Below are 26,313 nucleotides of genomic sequence, written 5' to 3'. Positions count from 1 at the left end.
ATGCTCAAATAAATTGGTTAGTGTCTAAGGTGCCACAAGTACTCCTTTTCTTTTTATTAACTTTAAGTTTGATAGCAGCATAATTTCACTATTTTTTTTATTGCCACAGAATCACTAAGATATAAAACAAGCATATCTGTGTTTAAAAACACGCTAAAAGCAAACTTTTAGACTCTCTATACTATGCAAAGCACCCATGTGAGTCCAGGCCCTTGAAATGTGATAAATGTACCCCTTAGACTGTTGGAGTCTACTCCTGTTTCCTTCGTTTGGACTGAAGAGTAGGATTGAGCAAAAGGGGTGGCCTGTGCTTTTGTGTTTTGAGGCTAAGGGGGCGAGGAGTGAGGGTGTCTTTAGTTAGGACAAAAAGGACCATGAATCGCCTCTCCCCCACCATCTTTCAGAGAGGAAAATCCCTCACGGCTCCCAACATCCCCTGAAGTGGATTCTGCAAACAAATAATAGAGATAGAAGCTATAGTGTGAAGTCTCTATGCCAGGGTCTTGCATTATTTCCTATGTCCTTGTCCATCTTCCTTTTTGATAAAATAAATTGTTAATGAACAGTGGACAGTAACTGTATAAAGCTACCAAACTAATATAACTAGGAATGAACTTAAAATGTGCATTTCTTTCATACTTTTTTCCCCTCACAGGATCTTCCTGAGTTTTTTGAAGATCACATGGAAACCTGGATGACAAATTTTCATAGTCTTTTAACTTTAGATAACAAACTTTTACAGACTGATGTAAGTATTCCTTAAAATTTGCCTCTGTTCAAATGTTTGCAGAGGGAAGGAGTGACTAAGGGCTTGTCTACACTGGCAATGTTAAAGCGCTGCTGCGGTTTAATGTGGCTTGTGTAGTTGCTGCACAGTGTTGGGAGAGAGCTATTGATAGACCTATCCTCTGTGAACTTACCTAATTCTTTTTTGAACTCTGTTATAGTTTTGGCCTTTGCAAGATCCCCTGGCAATAAGTTCCACAGGTTGACTGTGTGTTGTGTGAAGAAGTACTTCCTTTTTTGGTTTAAACCTGCTGCCTATCAATTTCATTGGGTGACCCCGTAGTTTGTGTTATGTGAAGGGAATAAATAACACTTCCGTGTTCACTTTCTCCACACCAGTCATGATTTTATAGACCTCGATCATATCCCCCTTTAGTCGCCTCTTTTTCCAAGCTAAACAGTCAGTCTTTTTAATCTCTCCTCAGATGGAAACTGCTCCATACCCCAATCATTTTTTGTTGCCCTTCTCTCTATTTTTTCCAATTCTAATATACCTTTTTTGAGATGGGGCAACCAGAACTGCACACAGTATTCAAGGTGTTGGGCCTATCATGGATTTATATAGTAACGTAATGCTTTTATGTCTGATCTATCTCTTTCCTAATGGTTCTTAACATTCTGTTAGCTTGTTTGTCTGCTGCTGCACATTGTTGATAGTTCTCTGAAAACATCTGCTCAATGACGCCAAGATCTTTCTTAAGTGGTAACAGCTAAATTAGACCCCATCATCTTGTCTGTATAATTGGGATTATATTTTCCAATATAAATTACTTCGCATTTTTCAGAACTGAATTTTTTCTGCCATTTCGTTGCCCAGTTTTCTGAAATTTCTCTAACTCTTCATAGACGGCTTTAGGCTTAACTATGTTGGGTAATTTTGTATTGTCTGCAGACTTTGCAACCTCACTGTTCACCCTCTTTTTCCAGATCATTTACGAATATGTTAAACAGCACTGGTCCCTGTCCAGATCCTTGAGGGACCTTGTTATTTACTTCTCTCTATTGTGAGAACTGACCATTTATTCCTATATTTCCTTATATTTAGAATTGTGAAACACCAGTACAACAGCATTATAAAATAATTCCCTCTTTTTTTTTTTTTTGTTTTGGAAGCTGACTGTTCACTAGTGTTGAAATTTGCGTGTTTGAGTTTTTAGTTATGTTTTATGAGGATGAAGAGGAAGCTGGATTATTGGAGCTACTGAAATCCCAAATTTGTGATAATGCTGCTTTGTATGCTCAAAAATATGATGAAGAATTCCAGCCTTACCTGCCTCGTTTTGTCACAGCGATCTGGAATTTGTTGGTCACAACAGGCCAGGAAGTTAAATATGACTTGGTAAGTTGTTATATATTTCCATCCAGTTTTAGAATAAACAGTTCAGTTGTGCTAAAAATGGGTCTGTTTTATCTTCTAGTTGGTAAGCAATGCAATCCAGTTTCTGGCCTCAGTTTGTGAGAGACCACATTATAAACATCTGTTTGAAGATCAGAATACCCTGACAAGCATCTGTGAAAAAGTTATTGTTCCCAACATGGAATTTAGAGGTAATTAATTTTTTTTTTTTTTTAAGGCATGTTAGTAGCGACTCTGACCAGTAAAGGATAACTTTGGGTATAGTGGTGGTTTTGTTAATAATGTAAAGGCTGCACGATTGGGCCCTATGCACCCTTGCACAAGAGTCAAACCAAGTCTCTCTAATAGTATGCTAATCTGTTGAGTTGCTGTGGAAATGATCAAGGAGGAAAATTCAATTTGGGAAGGAATGATGGCAGTTCTTTCTCTTGTAATTTCAAATTGAGCTATTACTTTGAATTTTTAAAGTTATTAGAGCGAACACCAGAATAATTCAGGCAGTGTAACGAGGTGGAGCATGGAGAATTTACCCCATCAAGCTTGAGTGGTCCATCTGTCTAGCTCATCTGAATCATTTTGATCCTGGTGCCAGCAAGACTTAACTTGTAACGAAAATTTATTGCAGCAATTGGAAGCTTCCTTTTTTTCTAGTGCATGAGTTTGAAAGCCTCTTGATTCAAATACACTTAAAATATATTGAATGTGCCCCATCTTTTCTACATCCAATGTACAACAGCTCATGAACGTGAAAGAAAAGGAGTTACATTTGTCAGTTAAAGCTCATTGTGTCACTTGTTAGGTATCAAGGCCAATATGCTGCGTAGTAGCTCACGAGATTTCTTAATCCCATTAATTTCACAAAACACTGTTAAACCATAGATGTTGACCCAAATTATCTCCATTCTTTGCCAAGAACCAAACAAACAAGTGAGTTCTCATTAGTGTATCTCATAAATGATCTATTTTCTCTGCAGCTGCTGATGAAGAAGCTTTTGAAGATAATTCTGAAGAATATATAAGAAGGGATTTAGAAGGATCTGGTAATGCACATGTATACTGGAAATAGTTTACATTTTTAAACATAATGCCAAAGAACTGAAGTAGTTTACTGAAGTTTATATATCTTTATTTTTACACTTGGAGAAGGTCCTTTCCAAAATCAATTCTAAAGAGTCTTTATCCAAATCTTGAGAAAGTTGACCATCATGCAAAATAACATTGATCAGTTTTTTTTAAACTAATAGGAAAGAGAGTGGTTAAAAATCTGTGTTGCAACTGAAAGACATAGTATTTAAACTCTGCTACCACTCTTATCTGGAATTAGCCACACTTCAGATGTACAACAATAATAATACCTAGTTCTTATGGAGTGCTTTTTCAGCCTTTGATCTCAAAATGCCTCACTTTACAGTTGGGGAACTGGCGTAGAGGTGAAGCGTCTTGCCCAAGGTCATCTTAAAGGTCTGTGGCAGAGCCAGACATAGAGCCCAGGTCTTCTGAGCTCTTATCTACTGGGCAACACTGCCTCCGCTATTGGCATTTATTCATGATGATCCTGAAGTTCAATGACATAATAGGCGGTGGTGGTGTAGCCGTGTTGGTCCCAGGACTGTAGAGAGACTTCTTATGACCTAGTATATCACTCTTATTGAATTTAAGCAATTGGTTACATTTTATATGAACTTTGAGGCTACTTGGGGTACTAGGAAGATAGCCTGTTGCATCTGAATCTGGTTCTGATTTCCCTTACCTTAGTTATATTATGTTGGAAATTAGTTGGGCAAAAAGACTGCAAACAGTTATGGAAAGTAGGGTGTTACTTGGTACTTGTGTTAGCCTGTTGGAAACCTTACATTTTTAATCTATTTTTTAAAAGGTCATTCCATATCTTGAGTTTTGTCTAGAATAAGCTCTAGTGCATACATTTTCTCTTTGGAAACAAAAAGAACATTTTACAAAATTGTTATGCAAATTTACTAGCCAAGGCACTTTATTGTAAGGGTAAAGAGAAAATTACGATAAAAAAGAAAACTCCTTGCATGCCTGTCAAAAAATTTTCATTAGGCAGTAAATCTGGAGTGCATGCTATCAGCAGTGTTACATATCTTTGCCTATATCCTAGAATATTGTTTAACACTGTTAATCTACTGCTTAAATTTTATGCATGAATTTAAACTTATCCATTCTATGTTCATAACAGTAAATAAAATATTTAACTTAATACTGTACATGGCAATAGTTGTTGGTAGTCCGTATAAACTATATTAGGTAGGAATGTGACCTAGATCCATTCATTCTTTCATATACAAATCTTTTTATTTATTTTTTTATACAGATATTGATACCAGACGCAGAGCAGCCTGTGATCTAGTACGAGGCTTATGCAAGTTTTTTGAAGGACCTGTAACAGGGATCTTCTCTGGCTATGTTAATTCCATGCTGCAAGAATATGCAAAGAATCCATCTGTCAACTGGAAGCATAAAGATGCAGCCATTTACCTTGTAACATCTTTGGCATCCAAAGCTCAGACACAGAAGGTACTTTTACATGCCTTTCGTTTTAAACCATAATGTATCTATACAGACATCAGAGTTTAAGACACTAGGGGACCACTGGATTATCTGACCCCCTACATATCACAGACTGCTACCGTCACCCAGCACTTGCACATTAAACTCAAGGACGAAAATGAGACCAAAGTATTACAGTCTGCAGGAGACTAAAATATTATGTACCAAAGGTTGATTGAGTTTGTTACATGGTATATACTGGCAATAAATTCATTGAAGGGATTGACATTACACCAGTTTAAAATTGGTGATCAGAATTTAGCCCACAGTATATGAATTAGAATGGCCTTAAGAGAGACTAATAAAATTGTCTGGAATCAAGCATAGTAAAAAATGTTATGCGAGCTTCCCTCTTGCTGTTCTGCCAGAGAACCCCAATTCTGCCCAAAACTCTCTTGCTTTCCAGTTGTGAGCATCTGAAGAGCAGTGCTCAGTTTTGATACATTAGGTGGTTGTGATATAGAGAAGTCTTACAAGGATTATGAAACTGCCGTGAAACACTTCTCCACTTGATTTCACGTCTATATTGGGGCAATTAAGACATTAATCTACAGTAGCATCCATTTTACCTCTCCTACCTCATTTAGTGGTTAACACTGTCATTTATGTTATTTGGCACACTCGGTTGGCAAACATTAACTAATCCACAAACCCCTTTTGTTCAGTAGATATAATTCCCTATTTACAGATTGAAAAGCTGACACAGTGAGCTTAATTGACTTGCCCAAACCTAGAGAAGGAGCCATTGTCAAAGCCAGACTTAGAAATCAGGAGTTCTTACCTCCATTTCTGTGCAACAGACCGCATCTCAATATTCAAATTAACAGTTTTCTAATATTTTATATTTAGTATTTTGACATAGGATTAGCAAGTGTAATAAGAACTTTCTCAATTCAGGGCCTATTTTATGTTGAGCTTTTAGCATTGCCGCTAGAAACTGGATGCTAAAACAAATGTGTGCAGAATAATTGGAGAGGATGTTCTGAATGAGAGTATCTGTGTAGCACCTAGACTGTGGTGATTTAGCACTTTATAAATAACTAGATAAATTTGGGTGCCTTCTGTAAAACCACTTGGAAATAAGTTTAAAAAAAAATAGATAAATGTTGATGTCTAAAAAGATTTTTCTGATTTTTCTTTTTTCTAGCATGGAATAACACAAGCCAATGAACTTGTAAATCTGACAGAATTCTTTGTGAATCATATTCAACCCGACTTAAAATCTGCTAATGGTAAGTTCAGGGTTACGTATGGCATAATGCTCCTTTTGTAGCATACCTAAAACCTCTTTGGTGGCCATTAACTTTTAGTGATGGTTTTTAAGAGTAACAATGCTGATGCTTTCCTGCAGTGTATACCCACCTATTTTTGAGTAAGGCAGCAAAGTCAAAAGTTTGGTTATAGGAGACTGAATGTTTTGTATTCTGCTCCAGCCGTTCATTCTGTGGAAGTATTTGGTGGGGATGAGGATGGGAGGTTTTTTATATTCCCTTGCCATTTGATCCATGATAGAATGCTGTCTTCATCCTAGAAATACAGTTAACTATTCACGTACCAACTACCTTAAATTTTTTTTGGAGGTACTTCTTTAAACTGTGTCACGAGGTTACCTTGATTAGTTCCATGGCCTACCATCAGTGTGGTGGCTACTGCCATGTCATGTTGTTGTAGGTCAGGATTATGAATAACTCGCCATACTAACTCAAAATCCAGAGTTTAACATATCTGATTGTAAAGTTATAAAAAGCAAAATTGAAGCTAATGTGGAGAGAGCCACTACATTCTTACAGCTGCTACATGCTGTGCAAGTTCTTCTGCAGCAATGTCCACGCTATACAATTTTGAAAATGTATTGTACAGATACGTGAAGAATTCTTTGAACTGCTGTCAGCTCTGTAGGTAATTTTATGTTAAATAATAAACTCCATATACAATAATGCCCAAAAGCTCACTAAACATCCTTTTCATTTGTAGTGAATGAATTTCCTGTGCTTAAAGCTGATGGCATCAAGTATATCATGATTTTCAGGAACCAAGTAAGTTGCTTTCTTAATCTTCCATTACTAATGTCGTTTAGCTTGCAGTCATTTTATACTTATCAAGCCTAATGAACTAATTTCTACACAACATATAATAAATTACTTCAACAGATATTCAATAACGACATGTTCCATGATAAATTAAATCTGAAGGTGGTATAAAAAGCTTGTTAATGTTCAGTTACTGATGGATTAGTGAACATTTAGGATTTCTATTCCACTCATAAGCTTCCATGGTGCACAGAGAAGTGAAGTGACTTTTAGCTGGGGCTTGCCCAGTGCCCTTTGTCATGACATCTGTTGTTACAGGAAGTACAATAATTCCCCCCCCCCCCCCTTTGACTTTTGAGATGTAGCAAGAGAAGACATTAGGTATTTCAGTTTTATACTCTATTTTTACTAAGCTTTTCAAATCACAGCTATGTATTATTTCAGAAGGCAAAAGGGCCTGATTCCACACCATTGGAATCAGTATGACTTTTTTTTTTAATTGACTGTAGTGGGAGCAGGATTGGGCCCCAAAATCAAATCAGAGGGCCTGATTCTGCTACCTTAATCATGTTGAGTAGTACCTTATTCCCCAAGCATTCCTGATCAAATTGATATCATAGGGGATATCAGAGCTATTTTTCACTCTAATAATGGGGGAGAAAAGTATTTTAGGTATATCAAATGCTGCTAGAGAATGATCATCATAAAGACAGTTAAGAGGAGAAAAAATAGAGATCTTAATTCAGAGATTCTTTGCATAATAGGTGAGAGGTTTATCGCAGGAGTGCGTGGGTGAGATTCTGTGGCCTGCATTGTGCAGGAGGTCAGACTAGATGATCCTAATGGTCCCTTCTGACCTTTAATATTTATGAATCATACTAAAACACAAAAGAAAGAGATTATTTTAAAAAATCATACTGATAGGGAGCAATACATAGGTGATGACAGAAACAAGGTGGTAGCCCTCTGGCTATCCGGTGGTCAGGGTGTGATGTTAGCTACTGGAGAAGCCTGCCTGAGATTCCTTCTGATTTCCTGCAGAACTTGCAATGTTCCAATGAAATAAATTCTAGGGTGAATGTTTTCTCAAAATACACGTATCTGATTCTAAAATGTCAATTTTAATATTATATAAATGTCACTATGTTTTTGTAGGTACCCAAAGAACAACTTTTGGTGTCTATCCCTCTCTTAATCAATCATCTTCAAGCAGAAAGTATTGTGGTTCATACTTATGCAGCCCATGCTCTTGAGAGATTGTTTACCATGAGGGGGACTAACAACGCTACACTGTAAGTTTTCAGTTAGAAGTAATTTTACTCTGGGTTTTTATCATTTATGGGGATTTTTTCTCTTCATATCAGAATATCCTAAGTTGTTCAGAAATTGTGTTTTGAATAAAACACTGAAGCGTTGCAAAACTATGTTTTCATCTACAGCATTACAGCTGCAGAAATGGTACCATTTGTAGAAGTGCTACTAACAAACCTTTTTAAAGCCCTGACATTTCCCGGCTCATCTGAAAATGAGTATATTATGAAAGGTAAGAAACTCCAGACTTTGCACTGAGAAACTGACTTAATTTGAGGTAAGAAGCTGCTGTAGCTATGGGCCTCAGAAAGCCTGATTTGACACGCCTGATTTATGCAGTTTTTTTAAAAAAGTGGATACACATACTAAATGCAGGTGCTTATTTGTCAGGTTAACATAGCTAATTTTGCCATGGCCCAAATGTGGAACCCCCCAAAATAGTATTTACAGCAGGCTTGTATGTGATAAAAATGTAGCAAGGCCTCAGATGAGGGATGTCCCTCATTCTGAAGGCTAGATGGAAAATATATTAACAGCAGACTTTAAATATACTACTGTCTTGTGGCTAATGCACTGGACTGGGACTCAGAAGATCTGGGTTTAATTCTTGTCTCTGCCACAGATTATGTGATTTGCCCAATATAAATCTCTGTACCCATCTGTAAAATGGGGATAATGATCATTTGCCCAAATCTTTGTCTTGACTATAGATTGTAAACTCTTCAAGACAAGGCCCCTCTCTCTCTCTCATCAACCGTAGCTGGGGCCTTTAGGCTCTACTATAATACAAATATAAGATCAAAGGATGTATACGTATAACTGGCAAGCTGGTGCATCTTCATGGATGTAAAATTCTTTCTCAATTTATTTACAGCTATCATGAGAAGTTTTTCTCTGCTACAGGAAGCTATAATCCCATATATCCCTTCTCTCATCGCTCAGCTTACACAGAAACTGCTGGCTGTCAGTAAGGTAAACAGAAAGCTATCTGAGCAGAACGTTCACTTCACTATTAGCTGCTTCTGCTACTTTTTAAGGCAGAAATCTGTTTTGTTTTTCTTAAAAATCATTGATTTTTGTTTTTGTTAAAATACTGGTTGTTGCACAATAAATTGCCAATTAAAGTAATAAAAGCAGCTTTTTTACATTTGATAGGAACTCATTCTTCATACCTAACAGTGAAATATCTCTCTTGTAGACACAGGTTCCTGCAAAGTTTCCCCTCTTTCATTTGAAATACAAGCTTCATAAATAAGCTTGTAAGTGTATTTATAATATAACAATTATTTTAGTACATGGTTTTGTTTATACACAAACAGCTAGCATATAAATCTAGATTTGTCATGGGTAGTCACATACATCTTAAAACTGTCTATTTTCCTTTATATTGGGGACTTCTCAGGCAGTTGTTTAAATCAATGAAATATGGAGGCTGTACATGTTATGCATAAAAGAAGAAATTAACTCTTGAAATGTTTAAATCTCTTGATCATTAACAGATTTTTTCAGTTCAAGTTGGACTGCTATACTTTATATAGACAATCATGTGAAGACTGCAGACTACCTTCAACGGCTAACCAAATAAACTTTTTTTAGCCTATATTTTGCTGTAGAGAATAAAGAGCATTCCATATAGATAAAGAACTGAATGAACACTGTTACATAACTGAAAAATATTTTATTTTTTTCAGTAGATATTTTCCCCATACTGTTTCTACTTTTAGATTTGTTTGGTTTGACTAGTTATGAAAACTGTATTTGTATATTTCCAAAACTGATAAAAACTTAGAAAATGAATATTAGTGCATCTTGCTGTTTTATCCCACAGCATCAATGGAATTACTGTTTGTCAGAAAAATATAGCATAATGCCCTTATTCTTTGACTAAAATTAGATTAATGCTGCTTTAGATTTCTATGTAAGTATAAGTTACATTATGTTAAATAAGTGACTTGGCTCAAAGTCTGAGTTGATTGTTTATTCATAACTTGTTTTTAGAACCCAAGCAAACCTCACTTTAACCATTACATGTTTGAATCAATATGCTTATCGATAAGGATAACTTGCAAAGCAAACCCTGCTGCTGTTGGAAGCTTCGAAGAGGCTTTGTTTATGGTGTTTACTGAGATATTACAGAATGACGTGCAAGGTAACTAAAAGCAATAAGTAGCTGTCTGTGTTCTCATCCTGTGTTGTAATATATAAGATTTACTGTGCAATGACTTACTATATATATTTGTTAATGCAGTAATTCTGAATTATGTATTATATCTACAGTCCCAAAACATTTTATTTATAAAATACAGTATCCCAACATCTCCTTGTTCATAAAGGACATGCCAACTGAAAATGTAACCCATTTTTAAAAAATCAATTAACTTACAACTAGGGCTGTGGATTAATTGCAGTTAACTCACGCGATTAACTAAAAAAAAAAAAAATCACAGTTTTAATCGTAGTGTTAAAAAAAAATTGAAATAAAATATTTTAGGTGTTTTTCTACATATTCATATATACTGTATTCTGTGTTGTAATTGAAATCAAAGGGTATATTTTTATTACAAATATTTGCACTGTAAAAATGATAGAAGAAATAGTATTTTTCAGTTCACCTCATACAAGTACTGTAGTGCAATCTCTTTGTCATGAAAGAGAAACTTACAAATGTAAATTTTTTTTGTAACATAACTGGACTCAAAAACAAAACAATGTAAAATTTCAGCACCTACAAGTCAACTCAGTCCTACTTCTTGTTCAGCCAATCGCTACAGGAGATAATGCTGTCCTCTTCTTATTTACAGTGTCACTAGAAAGTGAGAACCAAGCATTTGCATGGCACTTTTGTAGCTGGCAGTGCCAGATATGCTAAACATTCGTATGACCCTTCATGCTTCGGCCACCATTCCAGAGGACATGCTTCCATGCTGATGACGCTCATTAAAAAGAAATGTGTTAATTAAATTTGTGACCGATCTCCTTGGGGGAGAATTGTATGTCTCCTGCTCTGTTTTACTCTCATTCTGCCATCTATTTCATGTTATAGTAGTCTTGGATGATAACCCAGCACATGTTGTTTATTTTAAGAACACTTTCATTGCAGATTTGACAAAATGCAATGAAGGTACCAGTGTGAGATTTCTAAAGATAGCTACAGCACTCGACCCAAGGTTTAAGAACGTGAAGTACCTTCCAAAGTCTGAGAGTGACAAGGTGTGGAGCATGCTTTCAGAGGTCTTGAAAGAGCAACACTCTGATGCGGAAACTCCAGAACCCAAACCACCAAAAAAGAAAGTCAACCTTCTGCTGGTGGCGTCTGACTCAGATAATGAAAATGAACATGCGTTGGTCTGTACTGCTTTGGATCGTTACCAAGCAGAATGTGTCATCAGCATGGACGCATGTCGCTTGAAATGGTGGTTGAAGCATGAAAGGACATAGGAATTTTTAGTATATCTGGCGCATTAATATGTTGCGACACCGGCTACAACTGTGCTACAAGAATGCTTGTTCTCACTTTCAGGTGACATTGTAAACAAGAAGCAGGCAGCATTATCTCCTGCAAATGTAAACTAACTTGTTTGTCTGAGTGATTGGCTGAACAACAAGTAGGACTGAGTGGACTTGCAGGCTCTAAAATTTTACATTATTTTATTTTTGAATGCAGGTTTTTTGTACATAATTCTACATTTGAAAGTTCAACTTTAATGATAAAGAGATTGCACTACAGTACTTGTATTAGGTGAATTGAAAAATACTATTTAGTTTTTTTACAGTGCAAATACTTGTAATCAAAATAAAATATAAAGTGAGTACTGTACACTTGGTATTCTGTGTTGTAATTGAAATCAATATATTTGAAAATGTAGAAAACATTCAAAAATATTTAAATAAATGGTATTCTATTATTGTTTAAGAGTGCAATTAATTTTTTTAATTGCTTGATAGCCCTGTTTACTACCCTTACTCCCGAATTGTCCTGTCAGTTTTTCCAGCTTTCTAACATCTACATAGTGCTTGCAAATGTATACAGTAAGTAAATGTGGGGGCAGAGAAGCCTTTTTTCCTAGATTTCATTACAGGGATCTTAGGTGTTACTTGTAACAATAGTAGGTTTAAAAATAATTCAGAGAGAAATGTTTGTGTGAATTTATAGTGACCCTTTTAACTGTGTGTAAATGTCATTTTCTACTCCCTCATAACAGAGTTTATTCCATACGTGTTTCAAGTGATGTCTCTACTATTGGAAATGCATAAAAATGACATCCCGTCATCCTACATGGCATTGTTTCCTCATCTCCTCCAGCCAGTACTGTGGGAAAGGACAGGAAACATTCCTCCTTTGGTTAGACTCCTCCAGGCCTACTTAGAGAAGGGTGCCAATACAATAGCAAATGCTGCAGCTGACAAAATTGTAAGTTGGGTTAATTTGACTGCAACATACCTATCTAAACTCACTGCATTTTTTAATTCAGACAAATGAGATACTAACGCACTTTCCAAAGCTTAACAAATTTAGTAGATACCAAGATTAATGCAGAGATTTTACTCCCTTTGTAAACTCAAACTTCTCATATAGTAAATTTAAGAATAATGTACACAACACAATGTACACTGCACATCCTCTTCATTCCGTTTTTCTTTATTGGTGGCAACCACTGCGTCACACAATAACCATTGTAGATGTAGAATTCTTGTGCCCAGTCCCTGCTGCTTTTGTCATGCAAATAGGTTTCCCCAGTTCTGCTAGTGAGATGGGAGAAGCTGGTGCCTCTCATTAGAGCTCTGGAACAGGAAAGGACAAAGATTTCTTCCAGAAAGAGCATTGGAATGGTGAGGAACAAATATGTCCTCCGTGCTTCTCCCTGCAACTTCCAGCAGCAGCAGCAGCGCTGTTCTGCATGTCCTGACCCTCCATCACCAACCAGCCTCACAGAGTCAGGCTTGAACAGATAATGCCATTGAACAGGCAGGCAGCCATGTTCTGAATTAGCTTTGGCTTTCAAATAGCTTTCAAAGTTAGCCCTAACTCTTGTACACTTGGTTCCATCAATGTCCTTTTACTAAATCTTTTTGTCCCTAACTGCAAAAATTAAATTGTCTGTTAGATTGATTTATTTGATTCTCCTCGATATACTTTTCAGGAAAACAGGTGCATGACTTTTGCTAGTTCTTCTTATCATATCTGCTAAGTCACACCAGAGAAAAATGCTCTTTTATTTGTTTCACTTACAGCCTGGATTATTAGGTGTGTTCCAGAAGCTCATTGCCTCTAAAGCTAATGACCATCAAGGATTCTATCTTCTCAACAGTATTATTGAGCATATGCCTCCGTGAGTACAACTGTATGAAACTAGGTTCAAGCCTAATTACTGAAGACCAGACATGTTTATGTACTTTGAAAGATACTAGTGCTGAATTCAATTTTAAATTAAACTCTTATATACACCTTCTATAAAACTACATTAGCAAGATACAGTTGTAACTTGAATAATTGTTTTAAATTTCTAGAGAATCAGTTGACCAGTACAGGAAGCAAATCTTCATTCTACTATTCCAAAGACTTCAAAATTCCAAAACAACAAAGTTTATCAAAAGTAAGTTCTGTGCCGTATATGAATTCTGATATACGGAAAGCCCTATAACTTGGAACACAAAAAGTGACTGGGTGAACTTACCATAGGGAAGAATCCTGCAGTGGCCAAGGGGGATGCCTACATGACCTAACAGGTCTTTTGCATCTTGAAATTCTGTGATTTATACCAATTTATTTCCATTAGCGAACAAAAGCTACATCTTGAGGCAATTGAGGTTGCAACAGGACACACTCCATTGATCCCAAACCTTAAAATAATGGAAATAAGAAGTTATGGGGAAGGACTTGTGTGTTCCTTTCCACCTTCATATTGCTGACACCACTATCAATAAAATACTTCATAAGACTCATTTTCATCTCAAATTGATACTCAGAAGCAACATCTATTCCACTTCATCAGTGACCTTAACAGTGACCTGATGTGCTTATATGTCAATTATATCAACAGATCAGCACATAGGACTCTCACATTTCATGTATTTGGAAAGTTATTCTGCTTTAACACAGCTGTGGTCATTGTTATGGTTTTGCATTACACAAGCAAAATGTGTGGCAAATAACCGAAATGTGAAATGTTTTGGTGATTTACACCATAATTTAGAGATTATCATAGTTACTCAGTATAAAATCTTGTCTTTCACTATGTAAATCATACAGTATGCCACAAAATCTTTAGTTTTGTAGTTAAATGTGTGTCTTTGGCAGGAATGAGAATGATATGATTGTTATTACAACCTACATGAAACTAAAATTAAGTGATTTTCCTAACAGCCGCATAGGAAAGAGGATTGACAATTGTAGGGTTCCAATTGCTATAATTCTTAATTTATCTAATTACGGCAGAAGCTTTAACACATTGCATGAGAAAATTAATCTTTGTTCATTTCTTTTTTGATATCTAAAATTGTACCCTGTACATAACTTTTTGAACAAATCTCAATAACTGGAATGAATCTAGTTCCTATAAGTAAAATTTTACATTCCTTGGATCACTATTTCTAATCCTTTAAAAAAATTCCACTTTTTGAAAACAGAAGTTTTATGTCAGGTTGAGTAGTAATGGTGCAATCTGTTGCTCATTCTAAAGCTAGTTCAGAGAAGTCTCTTGTTGTACATACTATTGTATAAATATTCTTTAGATAGTTTTTAACATGATCCTTTTCTTTCAATAGGTTTCTTAGTCTTCATTAATTTGTACTGTGTAAAATATGGGGCGTTAGCACTTCAAGAAATATTTGACAGCATACAGCCAAAGTTAGTATCATTCTTACTTAAGACTTCTGTATATTTATTACTTTTAAGTTGGAAATAGTTGGTCTGCTACCTAAAAATCAGAAAACAAGTACTTGTCCCTTCAACTAAATAGTAGTTTTATTCTCCCACTATCCTGGAGGAGAGGTTATCCTCTGAGATTTCTGTCACCAAATCAAAGGCTCCATGTAGCAGTAATAGTTTCTTCTGCTGAGACTGGCTGATTGTGGTTTTTCCCTGAATCATTCTGATTGTCTGAGTATCTGCCAAAGAGTATCTCCTGAAAGGGGCAAGAGGTATTCCCTGTTTCACTTCGATCCATGGGAAGAGTGTGCTGCCTACACAGAATTTGCAGCTTGGGCCCTCTGGGACTGCTCTGTCATGCTAGATTCCCCATTTTTGTATGGTTTTCTGATGCCCCTTGTTGCTGTATTTATTTGTTCTCTGAGGTTGGGTTGTTCTCGTATCCTCTAGTCTTTCTTTTCTTCCTAGCATATCAAACCTACTTTTCCATGTAATTTCTGTTGAATGAACTCATTAGATCACTTCACCGATGATCGTGGGGAACTGTGAAGTTTGATTCTGTTTCTGTTAGGAAATTAAACTTGACTTGGTTTGGATTCTTGAATGAACCCATTTCAGGTCACCTCTGTGATGGTATAGCATTGCTTTTCTTTAGATCACTCCCTGAAGATTACATACACAGTTTTAGTATATGTTTATTTTAAATGGTGGATTTTTTTCCCCCTTCACCATTTTTATTTATACTTATTTTTCTGTTTACAACATCACAATAGGATGTTTGGAATGGTTTTGGAGAAAATTATAATTCCTGAAATTCAGAAAGTATCTGGACAAGTAGAGAAGAAAATCTGTGCTGTTGGTATTACTAAAATACTAACGGAGTGCCCTCCCATGATGGATACAGAATACACAAAACTGTGGTAAGTGCAGAACAACTCCTGAAGGTTTGTTGGTGAAGATACTGATTGTTGCTAAAATTTTTTTTAAAAAATATGCTTTTGTGGTCCTTTCATATGCTTGCGGCAATATGGAGTGAGTGTTCAAGCCTCTTTGCTGTTACTAAGAGAAATAATACACTGCTCCTTCCAGAGCAGGTGTCAGTATTGTTTTGAAACCTATCTGACAGGAATGCAGCATTGGACAGGTCAGCTAGGACCCTGCTTGAGAAAATAGTACTTTCCTTTTACCTTTACATTACGTATGAAAAATCAAGCCAGGTTTTGACTCACTGGTCTTCAGAATGGCAATGTAATTGAGCCCATATTTAACTTTAGTTCTGACATTGCCATTGTTCCATGAATAAAATTCCTGTTTGCCATCAAGCCTCTTATAAATTCCATTGTCCAAATGGCAAGTAACATAAGTAATATTTAAAATGATTTGATCTTAGTGTTAGAATATTAGGAAAAAGAAAAGGAGTACTTGTGGCACCTTAGAGACTAACCAATTTATTTGAGCATGAGCTTTCGTGAGCTACAGCTGTAGCTACAGCTACAGAAACAATGGTCTCTGTGTGTATATAATGTCTTCTGCAGTTTCCACAGTATGCATCCGATGAAGTGAGCTGTAGCTCACGAAAGCTCATGCTCAAATAAACTGGGTAGTCTCTAAGGTGCCGCAAGTACTCCTTTTCTTTTTGCGAATACAGACTAACACGGCTGTTACTCTGAAACCTAATATTAGGAAAAAATGAAATAAACGCATGAATGGAATAGGCTAAAAGAGTTGCTTTCCTTAGACACTTTAAGAGAACTTGAGACAGTCCAAGATTAATACATTCTCCATCTTTTTAATAAGAGCACCCAAGTTGTGCCTGTAAATTTTTGTGTAAATCCATTGCACCTACAAAGCCCATATTTGCCCAAGTCAGGACACAATCTATGAACATCTGGCCCTTTGTTAGTACTCACTGAGGTTCAGATAAATTTGAGTTTTCAGTATTCTTTTAAAGTCTACCCATGCAGACATAATGTGTGTGTATTTTGGTTTTATCTTCCTTCCTCCTGTGGTAGGATTCCTTTACTGCAGGCTCTAATTGGTCTCTTTGAACTGCCTGAAGATGATACCATTCCTGATGAAGAACACTTCATTGATATAGAAGATACCCCCGGATACCAGACTGCATTCTCTCAGCTTGCCTTTGCTGGAAAAAAAGAACATGATCCTGTGGGTCAAATGGTGAACAATCCTAAAATCCACCTGGCACAGTCTCTTCACAAACTATCTACTGCGTGTCCAGGCAGGGTAGGTGATAGTTAATGTATGGCAGATTAATCTCCATTTCTACAGAGAAAAGATACCCTTTTGACAACCGATTTGTTTTGTGCAAGTTGTCTTGCTAGCCAGAAAAATTGAGTGGATGTTTCACTCATTTAGTTTGCAACTGAAGTATTTTTCTGTAAGGTATGCTTTGCTATGCTAATAAGGGCCCAGGTACTTCTGCTGGATTCTGAGAAGGGTTAAAAACGTTGCCACTTCTTAGGGTAAACTATCTCCTCTAGGGAAAAGGGTGAGTTGGAAAAAAACCCTCTTCTGAATAAGATTCTAATGCATTTATTGGTCTGCTGGAGAAGATGGTGCCTGGACCTGAAGCAGAATCCAGAGAAAACATCCAGTGCCACTAATGAGTTAAACAGAATGGTAAAGCTCCAAATCAGTATCTTCATCTATGTTGTTGGTGCATGGAAAACACCTTTACGGGATGAATAGTTATGTGCCTGCACATACTAGTAGGTTGCAGTTAAAAATACCTTAACTTAAAAATATTAATGTTTTTTCATAACTCTTAGAAGTCTTCAAGATTCTGAGGAGCGAAGAGATCAGAGTACAGCCTACTGTGTAAGGCACCTGAATTTTGTACTTGGTTTGTTTTCATTTTTCACATTCTACCCAAACTGGTAATATAGCAATATCAGTGAAGCTGCTCATGTTAATTTCAATTTCAAGGTGCAGTATTGAAAAATGCTGGAAATTAAGATCTTTGATACTAATCTCTGGTACTGGCAGGTCTGTTGCAGGAAGTGCTTTCACGTTGCAAAACCCCTTGTGTCAGGACTTCAGTTAGCTCCTTACCGTATTCCCTCAGACTGTCGCAATCCTGAAATACAGTGGTATTTGGTTAACGCATACACATATTAATGCCTCTGTCTTGTTTATGTTTAAGGTTCCATCAATGCTGAGTACTAGTCTGAACGCAGAAGCCCTGCAGTATCTCCAAGGATACCTCCAAGCCGCAAGTGTAACGCTGCTCTGAATTGCATGTTTGACAAGCAAGATTGAAAGCTGTTCATTTAAAAAGAAAATTGACACTGACTTTCTTTTAAGCAGAGCTCAGACAAAATGAAGTTGCTACTTCAAAATGTATCGCAGAACCCATCTTGTAAAAGATATTAAATGTTGCTTTAAGCAGAAATGGAAAATTAGGTGGTTCATATGATCATAAATAAAGAGGCAGCTAACTTCCATTTCCATTTTAATTTCAAAGAGAATAGTAACAGCAGTTTATCGTGTGGCATTGACTTGAGTTCTGCATCTGCAGTGTTTGGATAATATTTTGAAATGTAAGGAGAGCACTGGCTATAGAAACTCACTTTCTGTCACTAAAATTCCTTTTCATTTTGATGTTGTCATTTGTATTTCTTTTGTGTCTTTCTTTAAACTGTCTAAATTGTGAATAAATAAGAAACACTTGTTTAAAATGTCTAGAAATGTGCATTTACTGTTGTAAGGTAATCTAATCATCAGAAAATAACTCTAAAATTTAGTACGGATAACAGTGGGACGTCAAGGTTTTGTGGGTTTCTTGGGTTTTTTTTGGTGCTTCTAACTCTAAGCACCCTTCAAAACAAAACAAAAAATATATTGAGGAAAATTGAAATCAAAGTATTGTTCTTTTAGTAATAAAAATAGAAGTAGGAAGCAGTAATTGTGCTTATAAAGCACCCCTTCTTTTTGAGCAATGAATAGTAGCATAATGTAGTAGAAACATAACAAAAACCTCCCTCTTAAAATTTTACATAAAACTAGTAGATTCTTTTCTTTAAATGGGTTTTTACTGATGCATTGTACTAAAATTGCAATCATATAAAATAGTTCTTGTGCACTTGATTAAAGTGTTTTCCCCTTCAAATTTATATTGATGAAATTGAAATTTTTTTTTTTTATTTTAGGTGCATCTTGGTCTATGCCTAACTTTGACATGCACTTATGATCATGCAGGCGAATGTACAATTAAATGCTCTGCTCATTTGTATTCTTGAATGCCCAATTTGCACACCCATAACTTCTGAAAATCAGGCCCTTAGAGCACTAATACTGTAGTGAGACAAATAAAACTGGCTTTTTCCAGAGTAGCAGCCATGTTAGTCTGTATCCGCAAAAAGAAAATGAGTACTTGTGGCACCTTAGAGACTAACACATTTATTTGAGCATAAGATTTCGTGAAGTGAGCTGTAGCTCACGAAAGCTTATGCTCAAATACATGTGTTAGTCTCTAAGGTGCCACAAGTACTCCTTTCCTTAAAACTGGCTTTGAACTCCTGAGACTGGGATCAGGGAACTCTGCAAAAAGGAACCAGAGAGAACACCTCGGAGCTTTAACAATGTCTTGAGGAAGGGGATGGGAGGAAATGTTCTTTTAAGGAATAGAATAAAATAAAATCCAGGGGCCTTTATGCTTGGTGGCAAATTACTGGAAGCAAAATTTCTCCTGAATTAGCCACAGTGGCTAGGTAAATCACTAAAGGCACATGTAAATATTAGTTTTAGTTTTTTTAATATCTTCATGTTTTGGGGGCACAAGGCAACATCTGATATGGGGTTACTTCTCTTATGGACAGGAATAAACCTACCTACTTCATAGCTTGCTTCTACCTCTTGAATCAGCTGGTAGTGGGTATTGTCACAGATACAGTTCTATCCAAGTTCTTGTATTACATCCATCTAAGCCCTGGTCTACACTAGGACTTTAGGTCGAATTTAGCAGCGTTAAATCGATATAAACCTGCACCCGTCCACACGATGAAGCCCTTTTTTTCGACTTAAAGGGCTCTTAAAATCGATTTCTTTACTCCACCCCTGACAAGTGGATTAGCGCTTAAATCGGCCTTGCCGGGTCGAATTTGGGGTACCGTGGACACAATTCGACGGTATTGGCCTCCGGGAGCTATCCCAGAGTGCTCTATTGTGACCGCTCTGGACAGCACTCTCAACTCAGATGCACTGGCCAGGTAGACAGAAAAAGAACCACGAACTCTTGAATCTCATTTCCTGTTTGGCCAGCGTGGCAAGCTGTAGGTGACCATGCAGAGCTCATCAGCAGAGGTGACCATAATGGAGTCCCAGAATCGCAAAAGAGCTCCAGCATGGACGGAACGGGAGGTACGGGATCTGATCGCTGTATGGGGAGAGGAATCCGTGCTATCAGAACTCCGTTCCAGTTTTCAAAATGCCAAAACCTTTGTCAAAATCTCCCAGGGCATGAAGGACAGAGGCCAAAACAGGGACCCGAAGCAGTACCGCGTGAAACTTAAGGAGCTGATGCAAGCCTACCAGAAAACCAGAGAGGCGAACGGCCTCTCCGGGTCAGAGCCCCAAACATGCCACTTCTATGATGAGCTGCATGCCATTTTAGGTGTTCAGCCACCACTACCCCAGCCGTGTTGTTTGACTCCTTCAATGGAGATGGAGGCAACACGGAAGCAGGTTTTGGGGACGAAGAAGATGATGATGATGATGAGGTTGTAGATAGCTCACAGCAAGCAAGGGGAGAAACCGGTTTTCCCAACAGCCAGGAACTGTTTCTCACCCTGGACCTGGAGCCAGTACCCCCCGAACCCACCCAAGGCTGCCTCCTGGACCCAGCAGGCGGAGAAGGGACCTCCGGTGAGTGTACCTTTTTAAAATACTATACATGGTTTAAAAGCAAGCATGTGAAAGGATTAATTTGCCCTGGCATTCGCGGCTCTCCTGAATGTACTCCCAAAGCCTTTGCAAAAGGTTTCTGGGGAGGGCAGCCTTATTGCATCCTCCATGGTAGGACACTTTACCACTCCAGGCCAGTAAAACGTACTCGGGAATCATTGTACAACAAAGCATTGCAATGTATGTTTGCTGGCATTCAAACAACATCCGTTCTTTATCTCTCTGTGTTATCCTCAGGAGAGTGATATCATTCATGGTCACCTGGTTGAAATAGGGGGCTTTTCTTCAGGGACACTCAGAGGTGCCCGTTCCTGCTGGGCTGTTTGCCTGTGGCTGAACAGAAATGTTCCCCGCTGTTAGCCCTGGGGAGGGGGGGAGGGTTGAGGGGGTAGCCACACGGTGGGGGGAGGCAAAATGCGACCTTGTTAACGAAAGCACATGTGCTATGTATGTAATGTTAACAGCAAGGTTTACCCTGAAAGAGTGTAGCCACTGTTTTATAAAATGTCTTTTTAAATACCGCTGTCTCTCTTTTTTTTTTTTCTCCACCAGCTGCATGTGTTTCAATGATCACAGGATCTTCTCCTTCCCAGAGGCTAGTGAAGATTAGAAAGAAAAAAAAAACGCACTCGTGATGAAATGTTCTCCGAGCTCATGCTGTTCTCCCACACTGACAGAGCACAGACAAATGCGTGGAGGCAAATAATGTCAGAGTCAGGAAAGCACAAAATGACCGGGAGGAGAGGTGGCGGGCTGAAGATGGGGCTGAAGCTCAAATGTGGCGGCAGCGTGATGAGAGGAGGCAGGATTCAATGCTGGGGCTGCTGGAGGATCAAACCAGTATACTCCAGTGTATGGTTGAGCTGCAGCAAAGGCAGCTGGAGCGCAGACTGCCACTACAGCCCCTGTGTAACCAGCCGCCCTCCTCCCCAAGTTCCATAGCCTCCACACCCAGACGCCCAAGAACGCGGTGGGGGGGGCCTCCGACCAACCAGCCACTCCACCACAGAGGATTGCCCAAAAAACAGAAGGCTGGCATTCAATAAATTTTAAAGTTGTAAACTTTTAAAGTGCTGTGTGGCATTTTCCTTCCCTCTTCCACCACCCCTCCTGGGCTACCTTGGTAGTCATCCCCCTATTTGTGTGATGAATGAATAAAGAATGCATGAATGTGAAGCAACAATGACTTTATTGCCTCTGCAAGCGGTGATCGAAGGGAGGAGGGGAGGGTGGTTAGCTTACAGGGAAGTAGAGTGAACCAAGGGGCGGGGGGTTTCATCAAGGAGAAACAAACAGGACTTTCACACCGTAGCCTGGCCAGTCATGAAACTGGTTTTCAAAGCTTCTCTGATGCGTACCGCGCCCTCCTGTGCTCTTCTAACTGCCCTGGTGTCCGGCTGTGCATAACCAGCAGCCAGGCGATTTGCCTCAGCCTCCCATCCCGCCATAAACGTCTCCCCCTTACTCTCACAGATATTGTGGAGCACACAGCAAGCAGTAATAACAGTGGAAATATTGGTTTCGCGAGGTCTAACCGAGTCAGTAAACTGCGCCAGCGCGCCTTTAAACGTCCAAATGCACATTCTATCACCATTCTGCGCTTGCTCAGCCTGTAGTTGAACAGCTCCTGACTACTGTCCAGGCTGCCTGTGTACGGCTTCATGAGCCATGGCATTAGGGGGTAGGCTGGGTCCCCAAGGATACATATTGGCATTTCAACATCCCCAACAGTTATTTTCTGGTCTGGGAATAAAGTCCCTTCCTGCAGCTTTTGAAACAGACCAGAGTTTCTGAAGACGTGAGCGTCATGTACCTTTCCCGGCCATCCCACGTTGATGTTGGTGAAACGTCCCTTGTGATCCACCAGAGCTTGCAGCACTCTTGAAAAGTACCCCTTGCGGTTTATGTACTCGGTGGCTTGGTGCTCCGGTGCCAAGATAGGGATAGGGGTTCCGTCTATCGCCCCATCACAGTTAGGGAATCCCATTGCAGCAAAGCCATCCACTATGACCTGCACATTTCCCAGGGTCACTACCCTTGATATCAGCAGATCTTTGATTGTGTGGGCTACTTGCATCATAGCAGCCCCCACGGTAGATTTGCCCACTCCAAATTGATTCCCAACTGACTGGTAGCTGTCTGGCATTGCAAGCTTCCACAGGGCTATTGCCACTCACCTCTCAACTGTGAGGGCTGCTCTCATCTTGGTATTCATGCGCTTCAGGGCAGGGAAAAGCAAGTCACAACGTTCCATGAAATTGCCCTTACGCATGCGAAAGTTTTGCAGCCACTGGGAATCGTCCCAGACCTGCAACACTATGCGGTCCCACCAGTCTGTGCTTGTTTCCCGAGCCCAGAATCGGCGTTCCACAGCATGAACCTGCCCCATTAGCACCATGATGCATGCATTGGCAGGGCCCATGCTTTCAGAGAAATCTGTGTCCATGTCCTGATCACTCATGTGACCATGCTGATGTCGCCTACTCGCCCAGTTTTGCTTTGCCAGGTTCTAGTGCTGCATATACTGCTGGATAATGCGTGTGGTGTTTAATGTGCTCCTAATTGCCAAAGTGAGCTGAGCGGTCTCCATGCTTGCCTTGGTATGGCGTCGCACAGAAAAAAGGCGCGGAACGATTGTCTGCCGTTGCTCTGACGGAGGGAGGGGCGACTGACGACATGGCTTACAGGGTTGGCTTACAGGGAATTAAGGTCAACAAAGGGGGTGGCTTTACATCAATGAGTATTTCAGGCAGGACTTCATGGAGGGTTCCAATAAGAAACAGTGCACCTAAGTAATTGTTCTTATTGGAACAAGCAGGTTGGTCTGGCCTCTGATTGATACGTGGCTAGATTTACCTCGCTGCACCTTCTCTGTGAGTGACTGCAGTGTGACCTAGAGGAATGAGTCCCCTGGATGGGGGGAAGCAAATGAGTACAAAACAAATCTGGTCTATTTCTTGTTTTGATCCACTCCATCTATCTTTTACATCTTTGGCTGGCAGCAGACGGTGCAGAAGGACTGCAAGCCATCCACATCTCATGGCTGCTCGGCAGAAGATGGTGCAGTAGGACTGCTAGCCATCCTCATCTCTTGCCTGCCCGGCAGAAGATGGTACAATAGGACTGCTAGCAATCCGTATCGCCTGCCTGCTCACCATAAGACGGTTCAATAGGACTGACTGCAGGACTAAAGAGAATGACCTGGTCAAGTCACTTCTAATGTAGTCCCTGCACCCATGTCTGCCCGGGCACTCCTGGCCGACATGACCAGGAGCACCTCGGACATGACGATGATGGCTACCAGTCCTACTGCACCCTCTGCTGCCACAAGGCAAGGGGTTGCTGCTGCTGTGTAGCAATGCAGTACCACGTCTGCCAGCACCCAGGAGACATACGGTGATGGTTACCTGAGCGGGCTCCATGCTTGCCGTGGTATGGCATCTGCACAGGTAACTCAGGAAAAAAGGCATGAAACTATTGTCTGCTGCTGCTTTCACGGAGGAAGGGAGGGAACAGGGGCCTGACGATATGTACCCAGAACCACCCGCAACAATGTTTTAGCCCCATCAGGCATTGGGATCTCAACTCAGAATTCCAATGGGCAGCGGAAACTGCGGGAACTGTGGGATAGCTACCACAGTGCAACGCTCCGGAAGTCGACTCTAGCCTCGGTACTGTGGAAGCACTCCGCCGAGTTAATGCACTTAGAGCATTTTCTGTGGGGACACACACACTCGAATATATAAAAACGATTTCTAAAAAACCGACTTCTATAAATTCGACCTAATTTCGTAGTGTAGACACACCCTAAGTGCTAATGATGCATAAACAATGTGACTACCAGGTGTTATGTGAGCTGCCTCCATTCACCTTCCCAGAAGGAGTATTGCATGTGGGGATGGCTTTTTTTTTTAGGAGCTGTGTGCTTTAATTTTGAGAAGTCCAATTTGAAGAAGTGTGCACTTAGTAAAGAAAATGGTAAATATATTGGAATAGATGGAACACTGATTTGATCTGGTAATCCCTATGCTTCAACAAATCTGAGTTATGTCTACTTCTAGAAGTTTCTAGATTGTCTGGTTATTTGTTTTGTAACTTTTTTTTTTTTTTTTTGAGACCAAAGCCAAAAGGGCGGATGCAATCCTTAGAGGCATAAATGGGAATCACAAATTGGAGCAGAGATTATTTTACTTCTGTATTTGGCACTGGTGTGACCACTGCTGGAATACTGTGTCCAGTTCTGGTGTCAACAATTCAAGAAGGATGTTGATAGACTGGAGAGGGCTCAGAGAAGAGCCACGAGAATTATTACAGGATCGGAAAATGTGCTTTATAGTGATAGACTCAAGCAGCTCAATCTATTTATGTTAACAAAGAGGAATGTTTAAGGGGTGACAATTATAGTCTATAAATACCTACACTAGCAACAAATATTTAATAATGGACTCTTCAATCTAGCAGAGGAAGATATATGATCCAATGGCTGGAAGCTGAAGCTAGACAAATTCAGATGGGAAATAAGGTGTAAATTTTTAAACATGAGAGTAATTAACCAATGGAACAACTTACCAAGGATTGTGGTGGATTCTCCATCACTGACCGTTTTTAAATGTGGGATCTTTCAAGATGGGATATTTTTCTAAAATATATGCCTAAGGAATTATTTTGGGGAAGTTCCATGGCCTATTATGCAGAAGGTCAGACAAGATGGTAACAATGGTCCCTTCTGGCCTTGGAATCTATGAAAGTTATGTTGTATTAAAACCACAACGTGTTGCTGACACTTTGATTGTTTATGGTTTTAAATATTAATGCTTTTATTTCTGTAACACCTTTCATCCAAAAGGCTCAAATCACTTTACATAACTGATTCTCCATGGCCCTTTTTTTTCTCCTCCCTCTCCCCAAAGTTTCCTGCAGAAACTAAGGCACAAAGAGATTAAGTGACTTGCCCAAGACTAACAGAGAGTCTGTAACACAGCTGGGATTAGAACCCAGGTCTCTTCATTTCCCCTTCTGGGCTTTAATCACAACACTGTTTCCTTTTTATCACCTGGCAATTAAACAATAGCCTGACAAAAGTCAGGGACCATGCATCATGTTCACTTCCAAGCAGTCTATTTTGAAGAATAATCTTATATCAGAAATGGTGCTAGGCAGGCCTTTGATAGTGTAATCATATATATACACACACACACATATGCAACAGTGCTAATGTAAGGTGTGTGAAGCATAATTTGCAAGATTTTTGGAACTTGCCTGGCTTATCAAACTAACAGTGTACTTGAGAGGTTGTCATTCTTCGATTAAAAATTAAAACTTGTACAGAAATTGTTGTTCATTCTCCCCATGTCTGTCCAAAGCTGCATGGTTCAAGCTATCAGCCTACGCCATTGAAGTGGCCAGGAATAGTGATTTTTCAACCTTTTTTTAATTTGCAGACCCCTAAAAGGTTTAAAATGGAGGTG

The 26,313-nt window shown here is 39.0% G+C and overlaps 1 protein-coding gene across 3 annotated transcripts in view; it reads left to right on the top strand.

Annotated features, from left to right (window-relative positions):
- CSE1L (chromosome segregation 1 like) overlaps positions 1-18,621 on the top strand; it is a 35,000-nt gene extending 16,379 nt beyond the window's left edge. For all 3 annotated transcript variants that reach the window (XM_077831824.1, XM_077831823.1, XM_077831826.1), the window contains exons 8-25: positions 656-748; positions 1,958-2,125; positions 2,205-2,334; positions 3,118-3,183; positions 4,479-4,681; positions 5,862-5,946; positions 6,689-6,750; positions 7,900-8,036; positions 8,184-8,287; positions 8,930-9,027; positions 10,054-10,204; positions 12,258-12,466; positions 13,288-13,385; positions 13,564-13,649; positions 14,821-14,902; positions 15,697-15,843; positions 16,936-17,167; positions 18,087-18,621. In XM_077831824.1, the coding sequence (XP_077687950.1) occupies positions 656-748; positions 1,958-2,125; positions 2,205-2,334; positions 3,118-3,183; positions 4,479-4,681; positions 5,862-5,946; positions 6,689-6,750; positions 7,900-8,036; positions 8,184-8,287; positions 8,930-9,027; positions 10,054-10,204; positions 12,258-12,466; positions 13,288-13,385; positions 13,564-13,649; positions 14,821-14,902; positions 15,697-15,843; positions 16,936-17,167; positions 18,087-18,176 (2,241 nt within the window). In that variant the 3' untranslated portion in view covers positions 18,177-18,621. The remainder of the gene's footprint in view (positions 1-655; positions 749-1,957; positions 2,126-2,204; positions 2,335-3,117; positions 3,184-4,478; positions 4,682-5,861; positions 5,947-6,688; positions 6,751-7,899; positions 8,037-8,183; positions 8,288-8,929; positions 9,028-10,053; positions 10,205-12,257; positions 12,467-13,287; positions 13,386-13,563; positions 13,650-14,820; positions 14,903-15,696; positions 15,844-16,935; positions 17,168-18,086) is intronic.
- The last annotated feature ends 7,692 nt before the right edge of the window (positions 18,622-26,313 follow it).

This window comes from Eretmochelys imbricata, chromosome 13 (assembly GCF_965152235.1).
Source record: "Eretmochelys imbricata isolate rEreImb1 chromosome 13, rEreImb1.hap1, whole genome shotgun sequence".
Lineage (NCBI taxonomy): Eukaryota > Metazoa > Chordata > Testudines > Cheloniidae > Eretmochelys > Eretmochelys imbricata.
This window is presented reverse-complemented; position numbering and strand designations above follow the sequence as displayed.